This window comes from Nerophis lumbriciformis, linkage group LG03 (assembly GCF_033978685.3).
Source record: "Nerophis lumbriciformis linkage group LG03, RoL_Nlum_v2.1, whole genome shotgun sequence".
In the NCBI taxonomy this organism is placed as follows: Eukaryota; Metazoa; Chordata; class Actinopteri; order Syngnathiformes; family Syngnathidae; genus Nerophis; species Nerophis lumbriciformis.
In genome coordinates this window covers 1,031,086-1,057,251 of record NC_084550.2, presented here as the reverse complement: position 1 = coordinate 1,057,251, position 26,166 = coordinate 1,031,086, and the positions used below count along the sequence as shown (strand labels likewise).

The 26,166-nt window shown below is 33.9% G+C and overlaps 1 protein-coding gene across 1 annotated transcript in view; it reads left to right on the top strand.

Moving 5' to 3' along the window:
• Positions 1 to 26,166, top strand: part of fras1 (Fraser extracellular matrix complex subunit 1) — a 383,712-nt gene that overhangs the window by 94,742 nt on the left and 262,804 nt on the right. The window contains exons 3-8 of the mRNA XM_072912400.1: positions 10,872 to 10,973; positions 13,339 to 13,431; positions 15,891 to 16,041; positions 21,689 to 21,822; positions 23,160 to 23,243; positions 25,216 to 25,317. Of these exons, the coding sequence (XP_072768501.1) occupies positions 10,872 to 10,973; positions 13,339 to 13,431; positions 15,891 to 16,041; positions 21,689 to 21,822; positions 23,160 to 23,243; positions 25,216 to 25,317 (666 nt within the window). The remainder of the gene's footprint in view (positions 1 to 10,871; positions 10,974 to 13,338; positions 13,432 to 15,890; positions 16,042 to 21,688; positions 21,823 to 23,159; positions 23,244 to 25,215; positions 25,318 to 26,166) is intronic.

Genomic DNA, 26,166 nt, shown 5'->3' with positions numbered 1-26,166 from the left:
TCCTTAATTCTATTTCTCAATTAAAGATTTTACTAATTCAACATTTCTGGACTGATTTCAAAAATTCCAACACCAACCATTCAGAAAATTCACATATTTTTTTTTAGCATTTTCAAAGAAACTCCCGGTTTTCCCGAATTTCCCAAATTTCCATGAAATTCCCTTTGAAAAAAATGGGACATTTTTCAAAGTTCCACAACTCCCACATTTTGTATCTGATTCAAACTGTTCCAACTTCAAAATATTCAGCCTGTTCAGGAATTGTCTGCTCTACTTCAACAATTAAAAAAAAAAAAAAAATTCCCAGTTTTTAGGGACATTTTTCCCATTCTAAATGAATGATCTATTTTTCAAACTTCCACCATTCCCACATTTTTCAACCGAATCAAACCATTCCACCTTCAACACATTCAATTCATCCTGAAAATTCAAACAACTATTTTTCCACGTTCCACAAATTTTCAGGAATTCCTGTTTTTTTCTAACCTTATTTCCAACTTTTTTTAGTGCGATGACTCCTTTCACATTTTTCAAGCCACTTCAAGCGTTCCACTGTCAAAACATTCCTCTTAGTCAGGACAAAAAAACAAGTTGGTTTAGGAACTTGAAAAATTCCCGGTTTTCCTTAAATTTTGTATTACCATTTTTCAATTAAAAACTGTTACTACTTCAACATTTCTTGATGGATTTAAACAATTCCAACACCAACCAATCACAAAATTCACATTTTTCCTCCAACATATTCCACTCATCCTGGACATTCAAACTAAAATGTTTGCAAGTTCAAAGAAATTCCAGGAATTCCCAGAATTCCTGTTTTTTCAACTCCTTTTTTTCCACTCTTTTTTCTGTCAACTACTTTTTCAACCCACTTCAACTGTCAAAACATTTCTCTTAATCAAGACAAAAAACTGTGTTTTTTTTAACTAGAAAAATTCCAGTTTTCCTGAAATTCCAGGAATTCCCTAATACTATTTCTCAATTCAACATTTCTCGACCGATTTCAAAAATTCCAACACCAACCATTCAGAAAATTCACATTTTTCCTCCAACATATTCCACTCATCCTGGACATTCAAACTAAAATGTTTGCAAATTCAAATAAATTCCAGGAATTCCCGGAATTCACGTTTTTTTCAAACCCTACTTTCACCCTTTTTCTGTCGACTACTCCTTCCACATTTTTCAACCGTTCCACCTTCAAAACATTCCTCTTAATCAGGACAAAAAACAAAGTCTTTTTTTGAACTGGAAAAATTCCTGTTTTTCCCGAAATTCCAGGAATTCCTTAATTCTATTTCTCAATTAAAGATTTTACTAATTCAACATTTCTCGACTGATTTCAAAAATTCCAACACCAACCATTCAGAAAATTCACATATTTTTTTTTAGCATTTTCAAAAAAACTCCCGGTTTTCCCGAATTTCCCAAATTTCCATGAAATTCCCTTTGAAAAAAATGGGACATTTTTCAAAGTTCCACAACTCCCACATTTTTTATCTGATTCAAACTTTTCCAACTTCAAAATATTCAGCCTGTTTAGGAATTGTCTGCTCTACTTCAACAATTAAAAAAAAAAAAAATTCCCAGTTTTTAGGGACATTTTTCCCATTCAAAATGAATGATCCATTTTTCAAACTTCCACCATTCCCACATTTTTCAACCGATTCAAACCATTCCACCTTCAACACATTCAATTCATCCTGGAAATTCAAACAACCATTTTTCCACGTTCCACAAATTTTCAGGATTTCCTGTTTTTTTCTAACCTTATTTCCAACTTTTTTTAGTGCGATGACTCCTTTCACATTTTTCAACCCACTTCAAGCGTTCCACTGTCAAAACATTCCTCTTAGTCAGGACAAAAAAACAAGTTGGTTTAGGAACTTGAAAAATTCCCGGTTTTCCTTAATTTTTGTATTACCATTTTTCAATTAAAAACTGTTACTACTTCAACATTTCTTGATGGATTTAAACAATTCCAACACCAACCAATCATAAAATTCACATTTTTCCTCCAACATATTCCACTCATCCTGGACATTCAAACTAAAATGTTTGCAAGTTCAAATAAATTCCAGGAATTCCTGGAATTCACGTTTTTTCAAACCCTACTTTCACCCTTTTTCTGTCGACTACTCCTTCCACATTTTTCAACCCATTTCAACCGTTCCACCTTCAAAACATTCCTCTTAATCAGGACAAAAAACAAAGTCTTTTTTTGAACTGGAAAAATTCCTGTTTTTCCAGAAATTCCAGGAATTCCTTAATTCTATTTCTCAATTAAAGATTTTACTAATTCAACATTTCTCGACTGATTTCAAAAATTCCAACACCAACCATTCAGAAAATTCACATATTTTTTTTTTAGCATTTTCAAAAAAACTCCCGGTTTTCCCGAATTTCCCAAATTTCCATGAAATTCCCTTTGAAAAGAATGGGACATTTTTCAAAGTTCCACAACTCCCACATTTTTTATCTGATTCAAACTGTTCCAACTTCAAAATATTCAGCCTGTTCAGGAAATGTGTGCTCTACTTCAACAATTAAATTATTTTTTTTTTTAAATCCTGTATTTCCTAAAATTCCCAGTTTTTAGGGACATTTTTCCCATTCTAAATGAATGATCCATTTTTAAAACTTCCACCATTCCCACATTTTTCAACCGAATCAAACCATTCCACCTTCAACACATTCAATTCACCCTGGAAATTCAAACAACTATTTTTCCACATTCAACAAATTTTCAGGATTTCCTGTTTTATTCTAACCTTATTTCCAACTTTTTTTAGTGCGATGACTCCTTTCACATTTTTCAACCCACTTCAAGCGTTCCACTGTCAAAACATTCCTCTTAGTCAGGACAAAAAAACAAGTTGGTTTAGGAACTTGAAAAATTCCCGGTTTTCCTTAAATTTTGTTTTACCATTTTTCAATTAAAAACTGTTACTACTTCAACATTTCTTGATGGATTTAAACAATTCCAACACCAACCAATCATAAAATTCACATTTTACCTCCAACATATTCCACTCATCCTGGACATTCAAACTAAAATGTTTGCAAGTTCAAATAAATTCCAGGAATTCCCGGAATTCACGTTTTTTTCAAACCCTACTTTCACCCTTTTTCTGTCGACTACTCCTTCCACATTTTTCAACCGTTCCACCTTCAAAACATTCCTCTTAATCAGGACAAAAAACAAAGTCTTTTTTTGAACTGGAAAAATTCCTGTTTTTCCCCGAAATTCCAGGAATTCCTTAATTCTATTTCTCAATTAAAGATTTTACTAATTCAACATTTCTCGACTGATTTCAAAAATTTCAACACCAACCATTCAGAAAATTCACATATTTTTTTTTAGCATTTTCAAAAGAACTCCCGGTTTTCCCGAATTTCCCAAAGAAATGATTGATCTATTTTTCAAACTTCCACCATTCCCACATTTTTCAACCGATTCAAACCATTCCACCTTCAACACATTCAATTCATCCTGGAAATTCAAACAACCATTTTTCCACGTTCCACAAATTTTCAGGAATTCTTGTTTTTTTCTAACCTTATTTCCAACTTTTTTTAGTGCGATGACTCCTTTCACATTTTTCAAGCCACTTCAAGCGTTCCACTGTCAAAACATTCCTCTTAGTCAGGACAAAAAAACAAGTTGGTTTAGGAACTTGAAAAATTCCCGGTTTTCCTTAAATTTTGTATTACCATTTTTCAATTAGAAACTGTTACTACTTCAACATTTCTTGATGGATTTAAACAATTCCAACACCAACCAATCATAAAATTCACATTTTTCCTCCAACATATTCCACTCATCCTGGACATTCAAACTAAAATGTTTGCAAGTTAAAAGAAATTCCAGGAATTCCCAGAATTCCTGTTTTTTCAACCCCTTTTTTCCCACTCTTTTTTTCTGTCAACTACTTTTTCAACCCACTTCAACTGTCAAAACATTCCTCTTAATCAAGACAAAAAAACTGTGTTTTTTTTTTCAACTAGAAAAATTCCAGTTTTCCCGAAATTCCAGGAATTCCCTAATACTATTTCTCAATTCAACATTTCTCGACCGATTTCAAAAATTCCAACACCAACCATTCAGAAATTCACTTTTTTCCTCCAACATATTCCACTCATCCTGGACATTCAAACTAAAATGTTTGCAAGTTCAAATAATTTCCAGGAATTCCCGGAATTCACGTTTTTTCAAACCCTACTTTCACCCTTTTTCTGTCAACTACTCCTTCCACATTTTTCAACCGTTCCACCTTCAAAACATTCCTCTTAATCAGGACAAAAAACAAAGTCTTTTTTTGAACTGGAAAAATTCCTGTTCTTCCCGAAATTCCAGGACTTCCTTAATTCTATTTCTCAATTAAAGATTTTACTAATTCAACATTTCTCGACTGATTTCAAAAATTCCAACACCAACCATTCAGAAAATTCACATATTTTTTTTAGCATTTTCAAAAAAACTCCCGGTTTTCCCGAATTTCCCAAATTTCCATGAAATTCCCATTGAAAAGAATGGGACATTTTTCAAAGTTCCACAACTCCCACATTTTTTATCTGATTCAAACTGTTCCAACTTCAAAATATTCAGCCTGTTCAGGAATTGTGTGCTCTACTTCAACAATTTAAAAAAAAAAAATTCCCAGTTTTTAGGGAAATTTTTCCCATTCTAAATGAATGATCTATTTTTCAAACTTCCACCATTCCCACATTTTTCAACCGATTCAAACCATTCCACCTTCAACACATTCAATTCATCCTGGAAATTCAAACAACCTTTTTTCCACGTTCCACAAATTTTCAGGATTTCCTGTTTTTTTCTAACCTTATTTCCAACTTTTTTTAGTGCGATGACTCCTTTCACATTTTTCAACCCACTTCAAGCGTTCCACTGTCAAAACATTCCTCTTAGTCAGGACAAAAAAACAAGTTGGTTTGGGAACTTGAAAAATTCCCGGTTTTCCTTAAATTTTGTTTTACCATTTTTCAATTAAAAACTGTTACTACTTCAACATTTCTTGATGGATTTAAACAATTCCAACACCAACCAATCATAAAATTCACATTTTTCCTCCAACATATTCCACTCATCCTGGACATTCAAACTAAAATGTTTGCAAGTTCAAATAAATTCCAGGAATTCCCGGAATTCACGTTTTTTCAAACCCTACTTTCACCCTTTTTCTGTCGACTACTCCTTCCACATTTTTCAACCCGCTTCAACCGTTCCACCTTCAAAACATTCCTCTTAATCAGGACAAAAAACAAAGTCTTTTTTTGAACTGGAAAAATTCCAGTTTTTCCAGAAATTCCAGGAATTCCTTAATTCTATTTCTCAATTAAAGATTTTACTAATTCAACATTTCTCGACTGATTTCAAAAATTCCAACACCAACCATTCAGAAAATTCACATATTTTTTTAGCATTTTCCCGAATTTCCCAAATTTCCATGAAATTCCCTTTGAAAAAAATGGGACATTTTTCAAAGTTCCACAACTCCCACATTTTTTATCTGATTCAAACTGTTCCAACTTCAAAATATTCAGCCTGTTCAGGAATTGTCTGCTCTACTTCAACAATTAAAAAAAAAATTAAAAATCCTGTATTTCCGAAAATTCCCAGTTTTTAGGGACATTTTTCCCATTCTAAATGAATGATCTATTTTTCAAACTTCCACCATTCCCACATTTTTCAACCGATTCAAACCATTCCACCTTCAACACATTCAATTCATCCTGGAAATTCAAACAACCATTTTTCCACGTTCAACAAATTTTCAGGATTTCCTGTTTTATTCTAACCTTATTTCCAACTTTTTTTTAGTGCGATGACTCCTTTCACATTTTTCAACCCACTTCAAGCGTTCCACTGTCAAAACATTCCTCTTAGTCAGGACAAAAAAACAAGTTGGTTTAGGAACTTGAAAAATTCCCGGTTTTCCTTAAATTTTGTATTACCATTTTTCAATTAAAAACTGTTACTACTTCAACATTTCTTGATGGATTTAAACAATTCCAACACCAACCAATCATAAAATTCACATTTTTCCTCCAACATATTCCACTCATCCTGGACATTCAAACTAAAATGTTTGCAAGTTCAAAGAAATTCCAGGAATTCCCAGAATTCCTGTTTTTTCAACCCCTTTTTTTTCCACTCTTTTTTTCTGTCAACTACTTTTTCAACCCACTTGAACTGTCAAAACATTCCTCTTAATCAAGACAAAAAACTGTGGGGTTTTTTAAACTAGAAAAATTCCAGTTTTCCTGAAATTCCAGGAATTCCCTAATACTATTTCTCAATTCAACATTTCTCGACCGATTTCAAAAATTCCAACACCAACCATTCATAAAATTCACATTTTTCCTCCAACATATTCCACTCATCCTGGACATTCAAACTAAAATGTTTGCAAGTTCAAAGAAATTCCAGGAATTCCCAGAATTCCTGTTTTTTCAACCCCTTTTTTTTCCACTCTTTTTTTCTGTCAACTACTTTTTCAACCCACTTCAACTGTCAAAACATTCCTCTTAATCAAGACAAAAAACTGTGTTTTTTTTAACTAGAAAAATTCCAGTTTTCCCGAAATTCCAGGAATTCCCTAATACTATTTCTCAATTCAACATTTCTCGACCGATTTCAAAAATTCCAACACCAACCATTCAGAAATTCACTTTTTTCCTCCAACATATTCCACTCATCCTGGACATTCAAACTAAAATGTTTGCAAGTTCAAATAATTTCCAGGAATTCCCGGAATTCACGTTTTTTCAAACCCTACTTTCACCCTTTTTCTGTCGACTACTTCTTCCACATTTTTCAACCCACTTCAACCGTTCCACCTTCAAAACATTCCTCTTAATCAGGACAAAAAACAGTCTTTTTTTGAACTGGAAAAATTCATTTTTTTCCCGAAATTCCAGGAATTCCTTAATTCTATTTCTCAATTAATTAACTAACTAATTCAACATTTCTCGACTTATTTCAAAAATTCCAACACCAACCATTCAGAAAATTCACATATTTTTTTTAGCATTTTCAAAAGAACTTCCGGTTTTCCCGAATTTCCCAAATTTCCATGAAATTCCCTTTGAAAAAAATGGGACATTTTTCAAAGTTCCACAACTCCCACATTTTTTATCTGATTCAAACTGTTCCAACTTCAAAATATTCAGCCTGTTCAGGAATTGTCTGTTCTACTTCAACAATTAAAAAAAAAAAAAATTCCTGTATTTCCTAAAATTCCCAGTTTTTAGGGACATTTTTCCCATTCTAAATGAATGATCTATTTTTCAAACTTCCACCATTCCCACATTTTTCAACCGATTCAAACTATTCCACCTTCAACACATTCAATTCATCCTGGAAATTCAAACAACCATTTTTCCACGTTCCACAAATTTTCAGGAATTCCTCTTTTTTTCTAACCTTATTTCCAACTTTTTTTAGTGCGATGACTCCTTTCACATTTTTCAACCCACTTCAAGCGTTCCACTGTCAAAACATTCCTCTTAGTCAGGACAAAAAAACAAGTTGGTTTAGGAACTTGAAAAATTCCCGGTTTTCCTTAAATTTTGCATTACCATTTTTCAATTAAAAACTGTTACTACTTCAACATTTCTTGATGGATTTAAACAATTCCAACACCAACCAATTCAGCTCATTCAGGAAATTCATGCTCCTAATCATTTTCAAAAGAAATTCCGCTTTTCACAAAATTCCCAAATTTCCAGGAAGTTCCCATTGTAATGAATGGGACATTTTTTCCAAGTTGCACAATTCCCACATTTTTCAAGCTATTCAATGCATTCCAACATCAACACATTCCACTCATCCTGGACATTCAAACTAACACTTTCCCAAGTTCCAAACCTAATTCCGTTTTTTTCCTGGAAATTCAAACTCCTCAACATTGAAAGCATTCCAACATTGAAACTATTCTTCCATTCATATTACATTCTGTCAGCATTTCACTTCAACTTCAGCATTGGAGCTTCATCTAGTTATTTTTATTATGGTATTTAATTTTGTCCACAGGGTTGGGCCACCCACTGTCTAGTCCTCCCTCCCCCCTCCCTGGATTTTTTTTTTTTTTTGATTGACAGGGGTCGTGATGACAATGGAACGTTTATGAATCTGTCCTTTAGTGGGGGGTACTGTCATGACCTGTTGTTGTTCTTCTTCTTCTTCTTAAGCAACGCTTGCCGCCCTGAGAGGGACAAGCGGTAGGAAATGGATGGATGGTTGGATCTATGCAATGAGAAGCTTGTGGAAGGCGTAATAAAAATACCTGTCTGGAGCGCTCCGACTAAAAATACGCTAGTCACATTCTTGCAAATCTTGTGAGGCGATCATGTTGCCGCGTGTCAGCAGTGATTATTAATACATTCATGTACAGTATTTACAATAGAAGGCAGCTGTGGACAAGCAGTTGTCATTACGGCGCCGCGGGTTTGATCTCCACGACTTGCAAAGGCTGCAGTGATTTACTGGAGGTGCTTCTATCCTGCTTCAAGGTGACAACTAACACCTTTGAATAGTATTTACACACATTACAAGAACACGTGTGCAGCCTAGTCAAGAAGGGTTACACAATGGTGACACGGCGTGTGTGTGTGTGTGTGTGTGTGTGTGTGTGTGTGTGTGTGTGCAAGAGGCGATCATGTGATCAAGCAAATGGAGCAGCTTTGAAGCCAGTGAGCTGATGTGGTCATGTGATGCCTTTATGAACACGCCAACGCCGTCATGTAATTATGTGTTTGAACATCTGTGCGCACACATGTGACCATTGTTGTGTTGTTGTGTTGCATCTGCAGCTCAACCTTTTATTGGCAACATACATATATATATACATATATTTTCATGTACAGTATTTATGTATATATATATATATATATATATATATATATATATATATATATATATATACATATACATATATATATATATATATGTATGTGTGGGGAAAAAAATCACAAGACTATTTCATCTCTACAGGCCTGTTTCATGAGGGGGGGTTCCCTCAATCATCAGGAGATTTTAATGGGAGCATTCGCATACCATGGTTTATATAGGGCACAGAGTGGGTGGGTACAGGCTGGCGTAGGGGCGTGGTGATTGGCTCATGTGTTACCTAGGAGGTGTTTCCGTCTGTGGCGGCATGCTGTTACAATTTCGCTGCGCTTGTTGAGGGATGACAGGTCTGGACGGTAAATAATAAACAGTTTCTCTTTCAAGCATAGGTTGCATCTTTTATTACCACTATTGTAAGGTGTGCTGGATGCAAGAATTTGCCATGTTATTGAATATTCAACATTATTGTCTTTGAGGTCCCAAATGTGTTTGCTGAGTTCTGTGGTATTCCGCAGGTTTTGGTTCCTGAAAGAAGCCTTGTGATTGTTCCATCTGGTTTTGAATTCTCCCTCGGTTAATCCTACATATGTGTCGGATGTGTTAATGTCCTTGCGTATTACCTTAGATTGGTAGACAACTGATGTTTGTAAGCACCCCCCGTTGAGAGGGCAATCAGGTTTCTTTCGACAGTTACAGCCTTTGTTGGTTTTGAAGTCGCTCTGTCCGGGGGCCGACGGCTCATTTGCAATTGTTTTGTTGTGGTTTGAGATGATTTGTCGTATATTGTTCATACAGCTGTAGCTCAATTTAATGTTGTTCTTGTTGAATACTTTTCTTAGGGTGTTGTCTTTGGGAAAGTGTTTGTCAATCAGAGTGAGGAATTTGTGTCCAATGTTAGTTGAGACGTTTTTGCTGTATGGGGGGTTGTACCAGATGATGTCGTTTCGTTTTCTGTTCTTTTTTGGCTGGTTTCCTGGCGTGGGTTCATAGGTGAGGGTGAAATTGTATCCGCTTTCATCAAGGGCTTTTTGGTACGGGGGGGTTGCTTGGTCAAATTCAGCTTTGCTAGATGACAGCATCGATAGCCTTTTATTGATTCCGGTAGGTATTCTTTTCGTGGTGGTGGGTGGGTGGTTGCTGTCATGGTGCACGTATTGGAGTGTTGTGTTGTGTTTCGTGAATGGTTGGTAGCTGTTATTTCTCAGGTTGAAAGTGACGTCAAGGAAGTTGACGGTTTGCTTGTTGGCTTCAATCGTGATCCGTAGGCCGTTCTCTTTGAAAATTTGGCATATGCGCTTCTTGGTATTCTCGCTACTCCTATATATATATATATATATATATATATATATATATATATATATATATATATATATATATATATATATATATATATATATATATATATATATATATATATACCTGTCCTTTCTGTCATGCAAATGTTGCTTAATGCCGCATGTCCCCGTCCATCACGCCAATAATGATGACATTGTTTCACCAGTTATTGATCGTGCGGCTAAAATGTGAATTTGCAGATAGCAAAGTGATTGATGTCTCTGAAAGAGATGCAAACTCTGATGAACTATTGACCACCATCACTTCATCACACAAAGCATATTTCTGCAAGGACGCCAACACAAACGTTAGCAACACCAGCGTTGCTATGCTAACATGACTTTTTAAAATCATGCTAGGTTAGCAACGCTGGCTTAGCTATGTGAGCTACATGCTAACATGACATTAGTCATGACAGTTGTCCGATTTTAGAACGGCAGGTTTTCTTTTTTCAATGTGTAGCAAAGCCTGCCTTCCTCCAACTTGATGAAAAATGTAAATGTGCCACTTTGAGAGCTTCTTCTGTCAAAAGTGGATTTCATGGCCGTGACATTTTCATAACTAACATTAACTTTTAAATTCACTTGCTCTCACTCAGGTCTCACATCAATGTTTGTGACATGACATCATCACATGACATCATCACGCTCTCCTTTCTCCGCAGAACGCGTCGTCATGGCGACCGCAGCCGTGTGAGGAGTGCAGGTGTCACGACAAGGTGGTGGTCTGCCTGGGCGTGGCCTGTGCCCACCCTCAGTGCCAGGAGGTGAGGACTCAATATTTCATCATCTGGGTCTTTTTTTTGCTTTTTTATTTAAAAAAAAAAAAAAAAAAAAAAATATATATATATATATATATATATATATATATATATATATATATATATATATATATATATATATATATATATATATATATATATAAATTTTACTGCACTTTTGTCATTTTTACATTTTCCCTGACCTTTTTTGTTTTGTTTTTATTGACCATTTTTATCTCTAAATCCTCAGCTTCAAACACCACAATATATGAAACCGTAGTAGAAAATATGTAATTAAAATAATAAATGATAATGATAAAAATAATAAAACATTATAATTAAATTAAATATAATAAAAATGTTTATTAATAAAATAAAATACAAAAAGAAGTAAGATTTGACTGAGAAAAATTACATTCAATTAAAAAAAATTAAAACCCTCAGCTTCAAACACCACAATACATGAAATCGTTGTGGAAAATATGTAATTAAAATAATAAATAATAATACAAAAAAATACAAATAATAATTAAAAAAAAAATGTAATTAATAAAATAAAATTAAAAAATTAAAAATAAGTTAGATTTGATTGAGAAAATGACATTAAAAAAAATCCTCAGCTTCAAACACCACAATACATGAAACTGTTGTACAAATTATGTAATTAAAATAATTAACAATAAAAAAGAAAATAAATAAATAAAAAATTATAAAAAAAATGTATTGATAAAATAAAATATATAAAAAAGTAAGTTTTGATTGAGAAAAATGACATTAAATTAAAAAAAATACAAACTCTCAGCTTCAAACACCACAATACATGAAATCGTTGTAGAAAATATGTAATTAAAATAATAAATAATAATACAAAAAAATACAAATAATAATTAAATAAAAAATGTAATTAATAAAATAAAATAAAAAAATTAAAAAGAAGTTAGATTTGATTGAGAAAAATGACATTAAAAAAATCCTCAGCTTCTAACACCACAATACATGAAACTGTTGTACAAAATATGTAGTTAAAATAATTAACAATAAAAAAAGAAAATAAATAATAATAATAATAAATTGTAAAAAATATAATTCATAAAATAAAATATATAAAAAAGTACGTTTTGATTGAGAAAAATTACATTAAATTCAAAAAAATTAAAACCCTCAGCTTCAAACACCACAATACATGAAATCGTTGTAGAAAATATGTAATTAAAATAATAAATAATAATACAAAAAAATACAAATAATAATTAAATAAAAAATGTAATTAATAAAATAAAATAAAAAAATTAAAAATAAGTTAGATTTGATTGAGAAAAATGACATAAAAAAAAATCCTCAGCTTCAAACACCACAATACATGAAACTGTTGTACAAAATATGTAATTAAAATAATTAACAATAAAAAAATAAAAAATAAAAATAAAACATTATAAAAAATGTAATTAATAAAATAAAATATACAAAAAAGTAAGTTTTGATTGAGAAAAATGACATTAAATTTAAAAAAAATACAAACCCTCAGCTTCAAACACCACAATACATGAAAATGTTGTAGAAAATATGTAATTAAAATAATAAAAAATAAAAATAATAATGAAATACAATAAAATTGAATTAATAAAATAAAATAAAGAAATTAAAAAGAAGTAAGATTTGATTGAGAAAAATGACATTAAATAAAAATATAACCATTTAAAATGTAAGGATGGGCGATATGGTTCTCACTCATTTATATATATTTATGTATGTATTTTTATTTTATTTATTTTGTATTATTATTTTTAATATTATTATTTATAATATTTGTTGCGTGTATTGTGGTGTGTGAAGCTGAGGATGCAGAGACAAAAAATAGGCAATACATTTTTTTTTAAATGACAAAAGTGCAGTTTAGAAAAAATAAATAATAAAATAAATGTTGGTCTTAGCGTCCTCCATCTTGTCTCCAGGACTATAAATAGGTTTCATTTGGAATTATGTGTTGTGCTTGGACATTTTTTTTATTTTTATAACGTACACAAAGTCCAGTGAGCAGGTTGCGGATCGGGTCGTATAAGTAGATGCTGTGCTATGCACACTTCTATGGCGAATTCATCGGCCTGATTTACTCGCGTTGTCCACAAGATGGCGGCAAATTTGTAGCAACTGGATTGTCAGCAACTTAAAATAAAGTTGTGGTGGTTTGGACACCTTCGTTATGCACTACACGTGTTCAAATGAAGTTTGTCGTAGTCAGGGAGTAGTCTTTGCCATGAAGTTTCCCCCTTCAAAACCCGCACAATATGTGGATTTTTCAATGTCGGACATATTGGATGGTGTCCAGGGAGGTACGTTGTGGTGGTCTACCATGCTGTGTTTGTGTCTGCAGGGCGAGCGCCTGAGGATTAATGCCGGTCAATGTTGTCCCGGCTGTGTCCCCTCCTCAGAGGACTCCTGTGACCACCAGGGCGTCACTTATGCTGTAAGCTTTCAGTCTTTCTTGTTTTTTTTATTTGTTTTTTAATAAAATAGATCAAGTAAATAATAAATAAATAAGTAAATACAATTAAATAAAACATTCATTCATTTTATTAAATGGAAAAAAAAACACAAATTTGAATATTTGCTGTTTTTAAACACAAATGTTATTTAGATTATTTTTTTAATAATATAGATAATAAATAAATAAATAATAGCTAAATATATAAAATGAAATGTTTTTCATTAAATGAAAATTAAATAATCAATTAAATTAAATAATGAATAAATACAATAACTAAATAATAAATAAAATGTAATAAAAATGTTGAATGTCTGTTATTATTTCTACAAGACAAATCTTGAATGTTTGTTGTATTTAAACGCAAATGTTTTTTAAAATTATTTAAAAAAAAAAAAAAATGTATATAATTAATCATTTAAAAAAATAATACGTAAATACAATTAAACTAAAAAAAACACATATGTTAAATCTGATGTATTCAAACACAAATTGTGTTTAATTTATTTTTATCATAAAATGGATAATAAATAGATACATTAAATGATTAATAATTAAAATAAAAAATTTAATGAAAAAGACAAATGTTGAATGTTTGTGGTTTTTAATAATTAAAATAAATAAAAATAATACGTAAATACTATTAAATAAAAAAAACACAAATGTTGAGTCTGTTGTATTCAAACAAAAATGTTTGATTGTTTTTATCATAAAATGGATAATAAATAGATCAATTAAATAATAATAAAAAATAAGTAAAATTAAATAAATAAAAAATTATTAAATAAAAAAGCAAATGTTGAATCTCTGTTGTTTTTTTCTACAGGACAAATGTTGAATGTTTGTGGTTTTTAATCATTAAAATAAATAAAAATAATACCTAAATACTATTAAATTAAAAAAAGCACAAATTTTGAATCTGTGGTATTCAAACAAAAATGTTTGATTGTTTTTATCATAAAATGGATAATAAATAGATCAATTAAATAATAATAAAAAATAAGTAAAATTAAATAAATAAAAAATTATTAAATAAAAAAACAAATGTTGAATCTCTGTTGTTTTTTTCTACAGGACAAATGTTGAATGTTTGTGGTTTTTAATAATTAAAATAAATAAAAATAATACGTAAATACTATTAAATAAAAAAAAAAAATGTTGAATCTGTTGTATTCAAACAAAAATGTTTAATTGTTTTTATCATAAAATGGATAATAAATAGATCAATTAAATGATTAAAGAAAATAAGTAAAATTAAATAAATAAAAAATTATTAAATAAAAAAACAAATGTTGAATCTTTGTTGTTTTTTTCTACAGGAAAAATGTTGAATGTTTGTGGTTTTTAATAATTAAAATAAATAAATATAATACGTAAATACAAGTAAATTAAAAAACACAAATGTTCAATCTGTTGTATTCAAACACAAATGTTATTTAGATAAATTTTTTAATAATATAGATAATAAATACATAAATAATAGATAAATATATAAAATGAAATGTTTTTCATTAAATAAATATTAAATAATCAATTAAATTACATAATGAATAAATACAATAACTAAATAATAAATAAAATGTAATAAAAATGTTGAATGTCTGTTATTATTTCTACAAGACAAATCTTGAATGTTTGTTGTATATAAACGCGAATGTTTTTTAAAATTATTTAAAAATAAAATATGTATATAATTAATCATTTAAAAAAATAATACGTAAATACAATTAAACTAAAAAAACACATATGTTAAATCTGATGTATTCAAACACAAATTGTGTTTAATTTATTTTTATCATAAAATGGATAATAAATGGATACATTAAATGATTAATAATTAAAATAAAAAAGACAAATGTTGAATCTCTGTTGTTTTTTCCTACAAGACAAATGTTGAATGTTTGTGGTTTTTAATAATTAAAATAAATAAAAATAATACGTAAATACTATTAAATTAAAAAAACACAAATGTTGAATCTGTTGTATTCAAACAAAAATGTTTAATTGTTTTTTTTATCATAAAATGGATAATAAATAGATCAATTAAATGATTAAAAAAAATAAGTAAAATTAAATTTAAAATTATTAAATAAAAAAACAAATGTTGAATCTCTGTTGTTTTTTTCTACAGGACAAATGTTAAATGTTTGTGGTTTTTAATAATTAAAATAAATAAATATAATACGTAAATACAAGTAAATTAAAAAACACAAATGTTCAATCTGTTGTATTCAAACACAAATTATGTTTAATTGTTTTCATCATGAAATGGATGATAAATAGATCAATTAAATGATTAAAAAAAATACGTAAAAAATTAAATAAATAAATATAATTAAATAAAAAAACAAATGTTGAATCTCTGTTTTTTTTCTACAAGACAAATGTTGAATGTGTTGATGTTAGTGAGCGCAAATATTGAAAGTGTGTTGTTCCGACAGGACGGCAGTCAGTGGAGTCCTACGCCGTGTACGCTGTGCGAGTGCTCCAGCGGGGTCGCGTCCTGCGCCGCTCCTCAGTGTCCTCCCCTCACTTGTCCTGACTTCTTCACGTCTGCGGGGGAGTGCTGCCCTCAGTGCGGCCTGGCAGGAGGTAATCACCTTCTCGTGTAGCTTAGCACGTCTGCTAACGCTGTTCTTGGGAACTTCGCAAAGACAAACATGCAACCTCGCTCGCAATTCCGTGTAAATGCTGACGAGCCAAAGTCGAAGTAACAAAAAATATGAGCAAATTGAGCTAAAAAAGCTAGCACGCTAACAAGCTAACAATGCTTACAGTTAGCATTTGTGAAATGCCAAATAATATAACCCTGAGATGTACACCTGCTAAATTAGCTTAAAAATATAGCACGCTTCTGTCAGCATGCTAAAATTCTACTGTGACATACCAAAAATAAACTACTCTGAGGTGTGTCCCTGAAGTATTTTTTTTTAAGCTAGTATATTAATGTTAGCATGCTAAGAGGTATTATTCAACATGTAAGCAAATTTAGCAAAAAATAAGCTAGCATGCTAACAAGCTAACAATTGCATGCTTACAGTTAGCATTAGTGAAATGCCCAAAAATTTAAACACTGAGGTGTAAACCTGCTAAATTAGCTAAAAGATTTTGCACGCTTCTGTCAGCATGCTAAAATGCTAACTGTGACATACCAAAAATAAACTACTCTAAGGTGTGTCCCTGAATATATTTTTTTTAAGCTAACATATTAACGTTAGCATGCTAAGAGGTATTATTCAACATTTAAGCAAATTTAGCAAAAAAAAATAGCTAGCATGCTAACAAGCTAACAATCGCATGCTTACAGTTAGCATTAGTGAAATGCCCAAAAATATAACACTGAAGTGTACACCTGCTAAATTAGCTTACAAATATAGCACGCTTCTGTTAGCATGGTAAAATGCTAGCTGTGACATACCAAAAATAAACTACTCTGAAGTGTGTCCCTAAATATACATATTTTTTTCAAGCTAACATGCTAACGTTAGCATGCTAAGAGGTATTATTCAACATGTAAGCAAATTTAGCCAAAAAAAAAGCTAGCCTGCTAACAAGCTAATAATCACATGCTTACAGTTAGCATTAGTGAAATGCCAAAAAAAATAACACTGAGATGTACACCTGCTAAATTAGCTAAAAGATTTTGCACGCTTCTGTCAGCATGCTAAAATGCTAACTGTGATATACCAAAAATAAACTACTCTAAGGTGTGTCCCTGAATTTTTTTTTTTAAGATAACATATTAACGTTAGCATGCTAAGAGGTATTATTCAACATGTAAGCAAATTTAGCCCAAAAAAAAGCTAGCCTGCTAACAAGCTAACAATCACATGCTTACAGTTAGCATTAGTGAAATGCCCAAAAATATAACACTGAGGTGTACACCTGCTAAATTAGCTAAAAGATTTTGCACGCTTCTGTCAGCATGCTAAAATGCTAACTGTGACATACCAAAAATAAACTACTCTAAGGTGTGTCCCTGAATATATTTTTATAAGATAACATATTAACGTTAGCATGCTAAGAGGTATTATTCAACATGTAAGCAAATTTAGCAAAAAAAATAGCTAGCATGCTAACAAGCTAACAATCGCAGGCTTACAGTTAGCATTAGTGAAATGCCCAAAAATATAACACTGAGGTGTACACCTGCTAAATTAGCTTACAAATATAGCACGCTTCTGTTAGCATGCTAAAATGCTAGCTGTGACATACCAAAAATAAACTACTCTGAAGTGTGTCCCTAAATATATATATATTTTTTTAAGCTAACATGCTAACGTTAGCATGCTAAGAGGTATTATTCAACATGTAAGCAAATTTAGCCAAAAAAAAAAAGCTAGCCTGCTAACAAGCTAACAATCACATGCTTACAGTTAGCATTAGTGAAATGCCAAAAAAAATAACACTGAGATGTACACCTGCTAAATTAGCTTAAAAATATAGCATGCTAAAATGCTAACTGTGACATACCAAAAATATACTACTCTGAGGTGTGTCCCTGAATATTTTTTTTTCTTTTTTAAGCTAGCATACTAACGTTAGCATGCTAAGAGGTATTATTCAACATGTAAGCAAATTTAGCAAAAAAGAAGCTAGCATGCTAACAAGCTAACAATCGCATGCTTACAGTTAGCATTAGTGAAATGCCCAAAAATATAACACTGAGGTGTACACCTGCTAAATTAGCTAAAAGATTTTGCACGCTTTTGTCAGCATGCTAAAATGCTAACTGTGACATACCAAAAATAAACTACTCTAAGGTGTGTCCCTGAATATTTTTTTTTAAGATAACATATTAACGTTAGCATGCTAAGCAAATGTAAGCAAATTTAGCAAAAAAAATAGCTAGCATGCTAACAAGCTAACAATCGCATGCTTACAGTTAGCATTAGTGAAATGCCAAAAAATATAACACTGAGATGTACACCTGCTAAATTAGCTTACAAATATAGCACGCTTCTGTTAGCATGCTAAAATGCTAGCTGTGACATACCAAAAATAAACTACTCTGAAGTGTGTCCCTAAATATATATTTTTTTTTTTAAGCTAACATGCTAACGTTAGCATGCTAAGAGGTATTATTCAACATGTAAGCAAATTTAGCCCAAAAAAAAGCTAGCCTGCTAAAAAGCTAACAATCACATGCTTACAGTTAGCATTAGTGAAATGCCCAAAAATATAACACTGAAGTGTACACCTGCTAAATTAGCTTACAAATATAGCACGCTTCTGTTAGCATGGTAAAATGCTAGCTGTGACATACCAAAAATAAACTACTCTGAAGTGTGTCCCTAAATATACATATATTTTTTTTAAGCTAACATGCTAACGTTAGCATGCTAAGAGGTATTATTCAACATGTAAGCAAATTTAGCCAAAAAAAAAAAGCTAGCCTGCTAACAAGCTAACAATCACATGCTTACAGTTAGCATTAGTGAAATGCCCAAAAATATAACACTGAGATGTACACCTGCTAAATTAGCTTAAAAATATAGCATGCTAAAATGCTAACTGTGACATACCAAAAATATACTACTCTGAGGTGTGTCCCTGAATATTTTTTTTTCTTTTTTAAGCTAGCATACTAACGTTAGCATGCTAAGAGGTATTATTCAACATGTAAGCAAATTTAGCAAAAAAGATGCTAACATTAGAATGCTAGCAATTGTGTCCCACGGGCCGTTAAAAAAATAGCTCCGGGCCGCACTTTGGAGACCACTTTTTTTGTTAGTAATCCCCGAACTCGGACTGACAGGGTTCATCATTTATTTGAGTGTTTTTAAAAGGGGGCGGGGCCACAGCAGCTGGTTTTATTCATACTTGAACACATTTTCTCTGGGTGATAAAAACATGAAGTGGAGTCATCCTGATAAACGTTCGGTGTTATTATTCTTTTAATTTCCACGGCCTCGGCTGACGTGTTACGCACTAAAACGACCCCCAGGATGACGCACTTTCATTTCCTGTCTGGCTGTTAATGTTCCTACCTGGTCAGAGTTCACTTCCCCTCACCTCAATTACGTCTCACACTTTTTCACTCTCCACTTTCTTCAAGCAACATTTCACTTTTTTAATAACAAATCTTTCTTCAATCATTTTTTTATTTCCTTCCAGTTGTGACTCACTCAACGTTGTTTTTGTTTTTAATGAGTGTGATTACTAACCTTTAATCATCCTGTTGTTGCCATGACGACAGAAAGGCCAGGCTGATGCTAATGCAAAGAAGAGTGAGACAAGGAAAAAGAGTGAGACAAGAAAAGAGTGTCAGTGGTTTGGTTTTGTGGCAAAGAAGTGGCTTCACGCTGCAAAGTTCAACACACTTTTGGCCCTCAAATGAAGAAAAACGTGACAAAATAGCTACAAAAGCTGAAATTTCACCTGTCGAGTTTTTTTTCAAAATGATTTTCTGCACATTTGGATTTAAAGATCACTTCTCTAAAAATATGTTAGACAATAAAATGCTGTTTTGTTTGTGTTGCTTTCTTTAAAAGTCAGGGAGAAATATTTGGGGCCGCTTTAAAACTGTGGGACGGGCTATGTTCAATTTAAGGGACGTGTCAGGTAAAAAATGATGTGGCGGGCCATGATAAAATGTTGTGGTGGGCCGCCATAAAATGGAGTGACAGGCCATATTAAAATGATGTGGTGGGCCACAATAAAATGGTATGGCAGGTAATTTTAAAATGATGTGGTGGGCCACAATAAAATGGAGTGGCAGGTAATTTTAAAATGATGTGGTGGGCTGCAATAAAATGGAGTGGCAGGCCATGTGAAAATGATGTGGTGGGCCACAATAAAATGATGTGGCGGGCAGCGTTAAAACTGTGGGACGGGCCATGTTCAATTCAAGGGACGTGTCAGGTAAAAAATGATGTGGCGGGCCATGATAAAATGTTGTGGTGGGCCGCAATAAAATGGAATGGCAGGTAATTTTAAAATGATGTGGTGGCCCACAATAAAATGGAGTGGCAGGTAATTTTAAAATGATGTGGTGGGCAGCAATAAAATGGAGTGGCAGGCCATGTTAAAATGAAGTGCTGGGCCGCCATAACATAGAGTGGCAGGCTATGATAAAATGTTGTGGTGGGCCGCTATAATATGGAGTGGCAGGCCATGTTAAAATGATCTGGTGGGCTGCAATAAAATGAGGTGTCAGGCTATTTTAAAATTATGTGGTGGGCCACAATAAAATGGTGTGGCAGGCTATATTAAAATGATGTGGTGAGCCGCGATAAAATGGAGTGGCAGGCCATGATAAAATGTTGTGGTGGGCCGATATAAAATGGTGTGGTGGGCCGTGATAAAATGGAGTGGCAGGCCATATTAAAATGATGTGGTGGGCCGCAGTAAAATGGTGTGGCAGGCCGCAGTAAAATGGTGTGGCAGGCCATCATAAAATGATGTGGTGGGCTGCTATAAAATGGAATGACAGGCCATTTAAAAGTGATGTGCTTGGCCGCGATAAAATGGTGTGGCAGGTCATCTTAAAATGATGTGGTGGGCCGGAATAAAATGGTGTGGCAGGCACTGTTAAAATGAAGTGGTGGGTCGCCATAAAATGGAGTGGCAGGCCATTTTAAAGTGTTGTGGTGGGCCGAAATAAAATGGTGTGGCAGACCATAGTAAATGATGTGGTGGGTCGCAATTAAATGGAGTGGCAGGCCATGATAAAATGACGTGGTGGGCCACAATAAAATGGAGTTGCAGGCCATATTAAAATGTTGTGGTGGGCCACTATGAAATTGAGTGGCAGGCCATTTAAAATGACGTGGTGGGCCACAATAAAATGGAGTTGCAGGCCATATTAAAATGTTGTGGTGGGCCACCATGAAATTGAGTGGCAGGCCATGTTAAAATGATGTGGTGGGCCACAATAAAATGGAGTGGCAGGTAATTTTAAAATTATGTGGTGGGCTGCAATAAAATGGAGTTGCAGGCCATATTTAAAAAATTATGTGGTGGGCCGCAATAAAATGGAGTGGCAGGCCATGATAAAATGATGTGGTGGGCTACAATGAAATGAAGTGGCAGGCTATTTTAAAATGATGTGGTGGGCCACAATTAAATGTAGATTTTATTTTGAGGCCATGTTGCCAGGTTTACCTGGCAGGGTAGCTCGCTGCTGATTGGCTCTGAAGATGAAGGTGCGCACCATCACTTCCTGTTGCTCACTGTTTGTGTGTGTTTGTGTTTGTGTTTGTGTGTGTTTGTGTTTGTGTTTGTGTTTGTTCGGCAGAGTCGTGCTCCTGGCAAGACTCTGTGTACCAGGACGGCGAGGAGTGGCGGCCCGGCCCGTGTTCCAGGTGTGTCTGCCACGATGGCGACGCCCACTGCTCCGTGGCCGAGTGTCCGCCAGCCACCTGCAAACTGGTGAGTTCCTGTTTGAGGTTAGCATGTTGAAGCATGATGAAGTGTGTGTTTGTGAAGATGTTGTGTAACATGTATAACACACATGTGAGTGTGGAGGAGGAGGAGCTTGTTGGTGATGTTGCCACGGAAACGTTCTAGCAAATAGCGAAGAGGAAAGGTGTGAGGACAACCATTTGTTGACACTTTAGATGCTCGCTGGTGCAAACTGAAACTGAAACTGAAAGAGTGAATCAGGACGAGACTTGCTAGTCACAGTCGGACACTTAATTAGTGACCTTTAATTAGTGACTGACCAATAAGAATAGACCTTTAATTAGTGACTGACCAATAAGAATAGACCTTTAATTAGTGACTGACCAATAAGAATAGACCTTTAATTAGTGACTGACCAATAAGAATAGACCTTTAATTAGTGACTGACCAATAAGAATAGACCTTTAATTAGTGACTGACCAATAAGAATAGACCTTTAATTAGTGACTGACCAATAAGAATAGACCTTTAATTAGTGACTGACCAATAAGAATAGACCTTTAATTAGTGACTGACCAATAAGAATAGACCTTTAATTAGTGACTGACCAATAAGAATAGACCTTTAATTAGTGACTGACCAATAAGAATAGACCTTTAATTAGTGACTGACCATTAAGAATAGACCTTTAATTAGTGACTGACCATTAAGAATTGACCTTTAATTAGTGACTGACCATTAAGAATAGACGTTTAATTAGTGACTGACCAATAAGAATAGACCTTTAATTAGTGACTGACCAATAAGAATAGACCTTTAATTAGTGACTGACCAATAAGAATAGACCTTTAATTAGTGACTGACCATTAAGAATAGACGTTTAATTAGTGACTGACCATTAAGAATAGACCTTTAATTAGTGACTGACCATTAACAATAGACCTTTAATTAGTGACTGACTGATAAGAATAGATGTTTAATTAGTGACTAACCATTAAGAATAGACGTTTAATTAGTGACTGACCAATAAGAATAGACCTTTAATTAGTGACTGACCATTAAGAATAGACCTTTAATTAGTGACTGACCAATAAGAATAGACCTTTAATTAGTGACTGACCAATAAGAATAGACCTTTAATTAGTGACTGACCATTAAGAATAGACCTTTAATTAGTGACTGACCAATAAGAATAGACCTTTAATTAGTGACTGACCAATAAGAATAGACCTTTAATTAGTGACTGACCATTAAGAATAGACCTTTAATTAGTGACTGACCATTAAGAATAGACCTTTAATTAGTGACTGACCAATAAGAATAGACCTTTAATTAGTTATTCATGAATTCTTCTGCCCCCTCAGAATGAGAACTTGGTGATCCCGCCTGGTCGATGCTGTCCTCACTGTGTCTCCAACCCCTGTCTGTCAGCTGGCAAGGAGTACCAGGTAGGACACTTTATTAGGTACCAGGTAGGACACTGCATTATTAGGTACCAGGTATGACACTGCATTAGGTACCAGGCAGGACACTTTATTAGGTACCAGGTAGGGCACTGCATTATGTACCAGGCAGGACACTTTATTAGGTACCAGGTAGGACACTTATTAGGTACAGGTGGGACACTTTATTAGGTACCAGCTAGGACACTTTTTAGGTACCAGGCAGGACACTTTATTAGGTACCAAGTAGGACACTGCATTAGGTAGGACACTTATTAGGTACAGGTGGGACACTTTATTAGGTACCAGGTATGACACTTTTTAGGTACCAGGCAGGACACTTTATTAGGTACCAGGTAGGACACTGCATTAGGTACCAGGTAGGACACTTTTTAGGTACCAGGTAGGACACTTTATTAGGTACCAGGTAGGACACTTCATTAGGTACCAAGCAGGACACTTCATTAGGTACCAGGTAGAACACTTTTATTAGTTACCAGGTAGGACACTTTATTAGGTACCAGGTAGGACACTTCATTAGGTACCAGGTAGGACACCTTATTAGGTACCAGGTAGGACACTTTATTAGGTACCAGGTAGGACACTTCATTAGGTACCAGGTAGGACACTTCATTAGGTATCAGGTAGAACACTTTATTAGTTACCAGGTAGGACACTGCATTAAATACCAGGTAGGACACTTTATTAGGTACCAGGTAGGACACTGCATTAGGTACCAGGCACGACACTTTATTAGGTACCAGGTAGGACACTGCATTAGGTACCAGGTAGGACACTGCATTAGGTACCAGGCAGGACACTTTATTAGGTACCAGGTAGGACACTTCATTAGGTACCAGGTAGGACACTTCATTAGGTACCAGGTAGAACACTTTATTAGTTACCAGGTAGGACACTGCATTAGATACCAGGTAGGACACCTTATTAGGTTCCAGGTAGGACACTTTATTAGGTACCAGGTAGGACACTGCATTAGGTACCAGGCACAAAACTTTATTAGGTACCAGGTAGGGCACTACATTAGGTACCAGGCAGGACACTTTATTAGGTACCTGGTAGGACAGTTTATTAGGTACTATGTAGGACACTGCATTAGGTACCAGGTAGGACACTACATTAGGTACCAGGCAGGACACTTTATTAGGTACCTGGTAGGACAGTTTATTAGGTACTATGTAGGACACTGCATTAGGTACCAGGTAGGACACTACATTAGGTACCAGGCAGGACACTTTATTAGGTACCTGGTAGGACAGTTTATTAGGTACTATGTAGGACACTGCATTAGGTACCAGGTAGGACACTTCAGTAGGTACCAGGTAGGACACTGCATTAGGTACCAGGCAGGACACTTTATTAGGTACCAGATGGGACACTTTATTAGGTACTATGTAGGACACTGCATTAGGTACCAGGTAGGACACTTCATTAGGTACCAGGTAGGACACTTCATTAGGTACCAGGTGGGATACTTCATTGGGTGCCAGGTAGGACACTTCATTAGGTACCATATAGGACACTTTATTAGGTACTACATAGGACACTTCATTAGGTACCAGGTGGGATACTTCATTGGGTACCTGGTAGGACACTTAATTAGGTACCAGATAGGACACTTTATTAGGTACTACATAGGACACTTCATTAGGTACCAGGTAGGACACTTCATTAGGTACCAGGGGGGATACTTCATTGGGTGCCAAGTAGGACACTTCATTAGGTACCAGATAGGACACTTTATTAGGTACCAGGTAGGACACTTCATTAGGTACCAGGTAGGACACTTCATTAGGTACCAGGTGGGACACTTTATTAGGTACCAGCTAGGACACTTTATTAGGTGTAGGGAGGGCACTTCATTAGGTACATTAGCTATTCTAACCCTGTGCTGGGTTGTGTGCGTGCGTGTGCGTGTGTGTGTATGTGTGTGTGTGTGCGTGTGCGTGCATGCTGACAGAATGGCGAGCAGTGGCAGAAGGACGCCTGCACCACGTGTGTGTGTGACCACGGTCAGTCTAAGTGTCACACACACACCTGCCGGGCGGTCACCTGTGAGAAGGTGAGTGGACGCGCAGACAAACACACCTTTGTCAGGGGAAAACAGTCAAATAGGAGCTGTGTGTAGTTCATTGTCTGTGACACACACGCACACACACACACACATTGACATTCAGCACCTCATACAAGTGTGTGTGTGTGTGTGTGTGTGTGTGTGTGTTTGTGTGTGTGTGTGTGTTGCAAATAAATTGCAGGACAGTTTGTGTCCGATTAGAGTTGACATTTTATTCCTGCTTGTAAGCAATTTCTACAACATTCTTTTCCCGTCAGCGAGGCAGAATAAAATAAGAATACAAATATGAATAACATTTAAAGAAGACATTTCTAGCTACTTTTGCTTTATATTCATGTTGGCCTTGTATTTTTTATTCATGTATTTTATTTTACAACAGTTCATATTGTTATAAAATATATCAGATTTTTATCATTGCAGTCGTCATTTTAATGTTCTTAATTATTTACAATAATTGTATTTAGTTAAAATTGTAGTTATTTGGCAGATGAGATTTACTTGTATTTATTTTTTAAATCAGGGTTTGTGTTTTATTTGGACACATTTGCACGAACAAAATGTTTTCATACGCACTAAAAAATGTTGGGTTAAAAAATAACCCAATTTGAACCCACATCCTGGTTCAAAAAAGTTGTTGAGTTATTTTAACTCAACATTTTGGACATGTTTATTAATCATTCATTAATAAAGACTCTAATACTAGTGGCAAAGTGACACCATCAGTAGGAAGACTTAGTGCAGTACGTGTCAGAGATATATTTGGAGTGGCGATTGTTTAGTTGACCAAAATATATTTTTTTTTACATAAAATGTTTTGAATTTCGTGAACAAAATGTT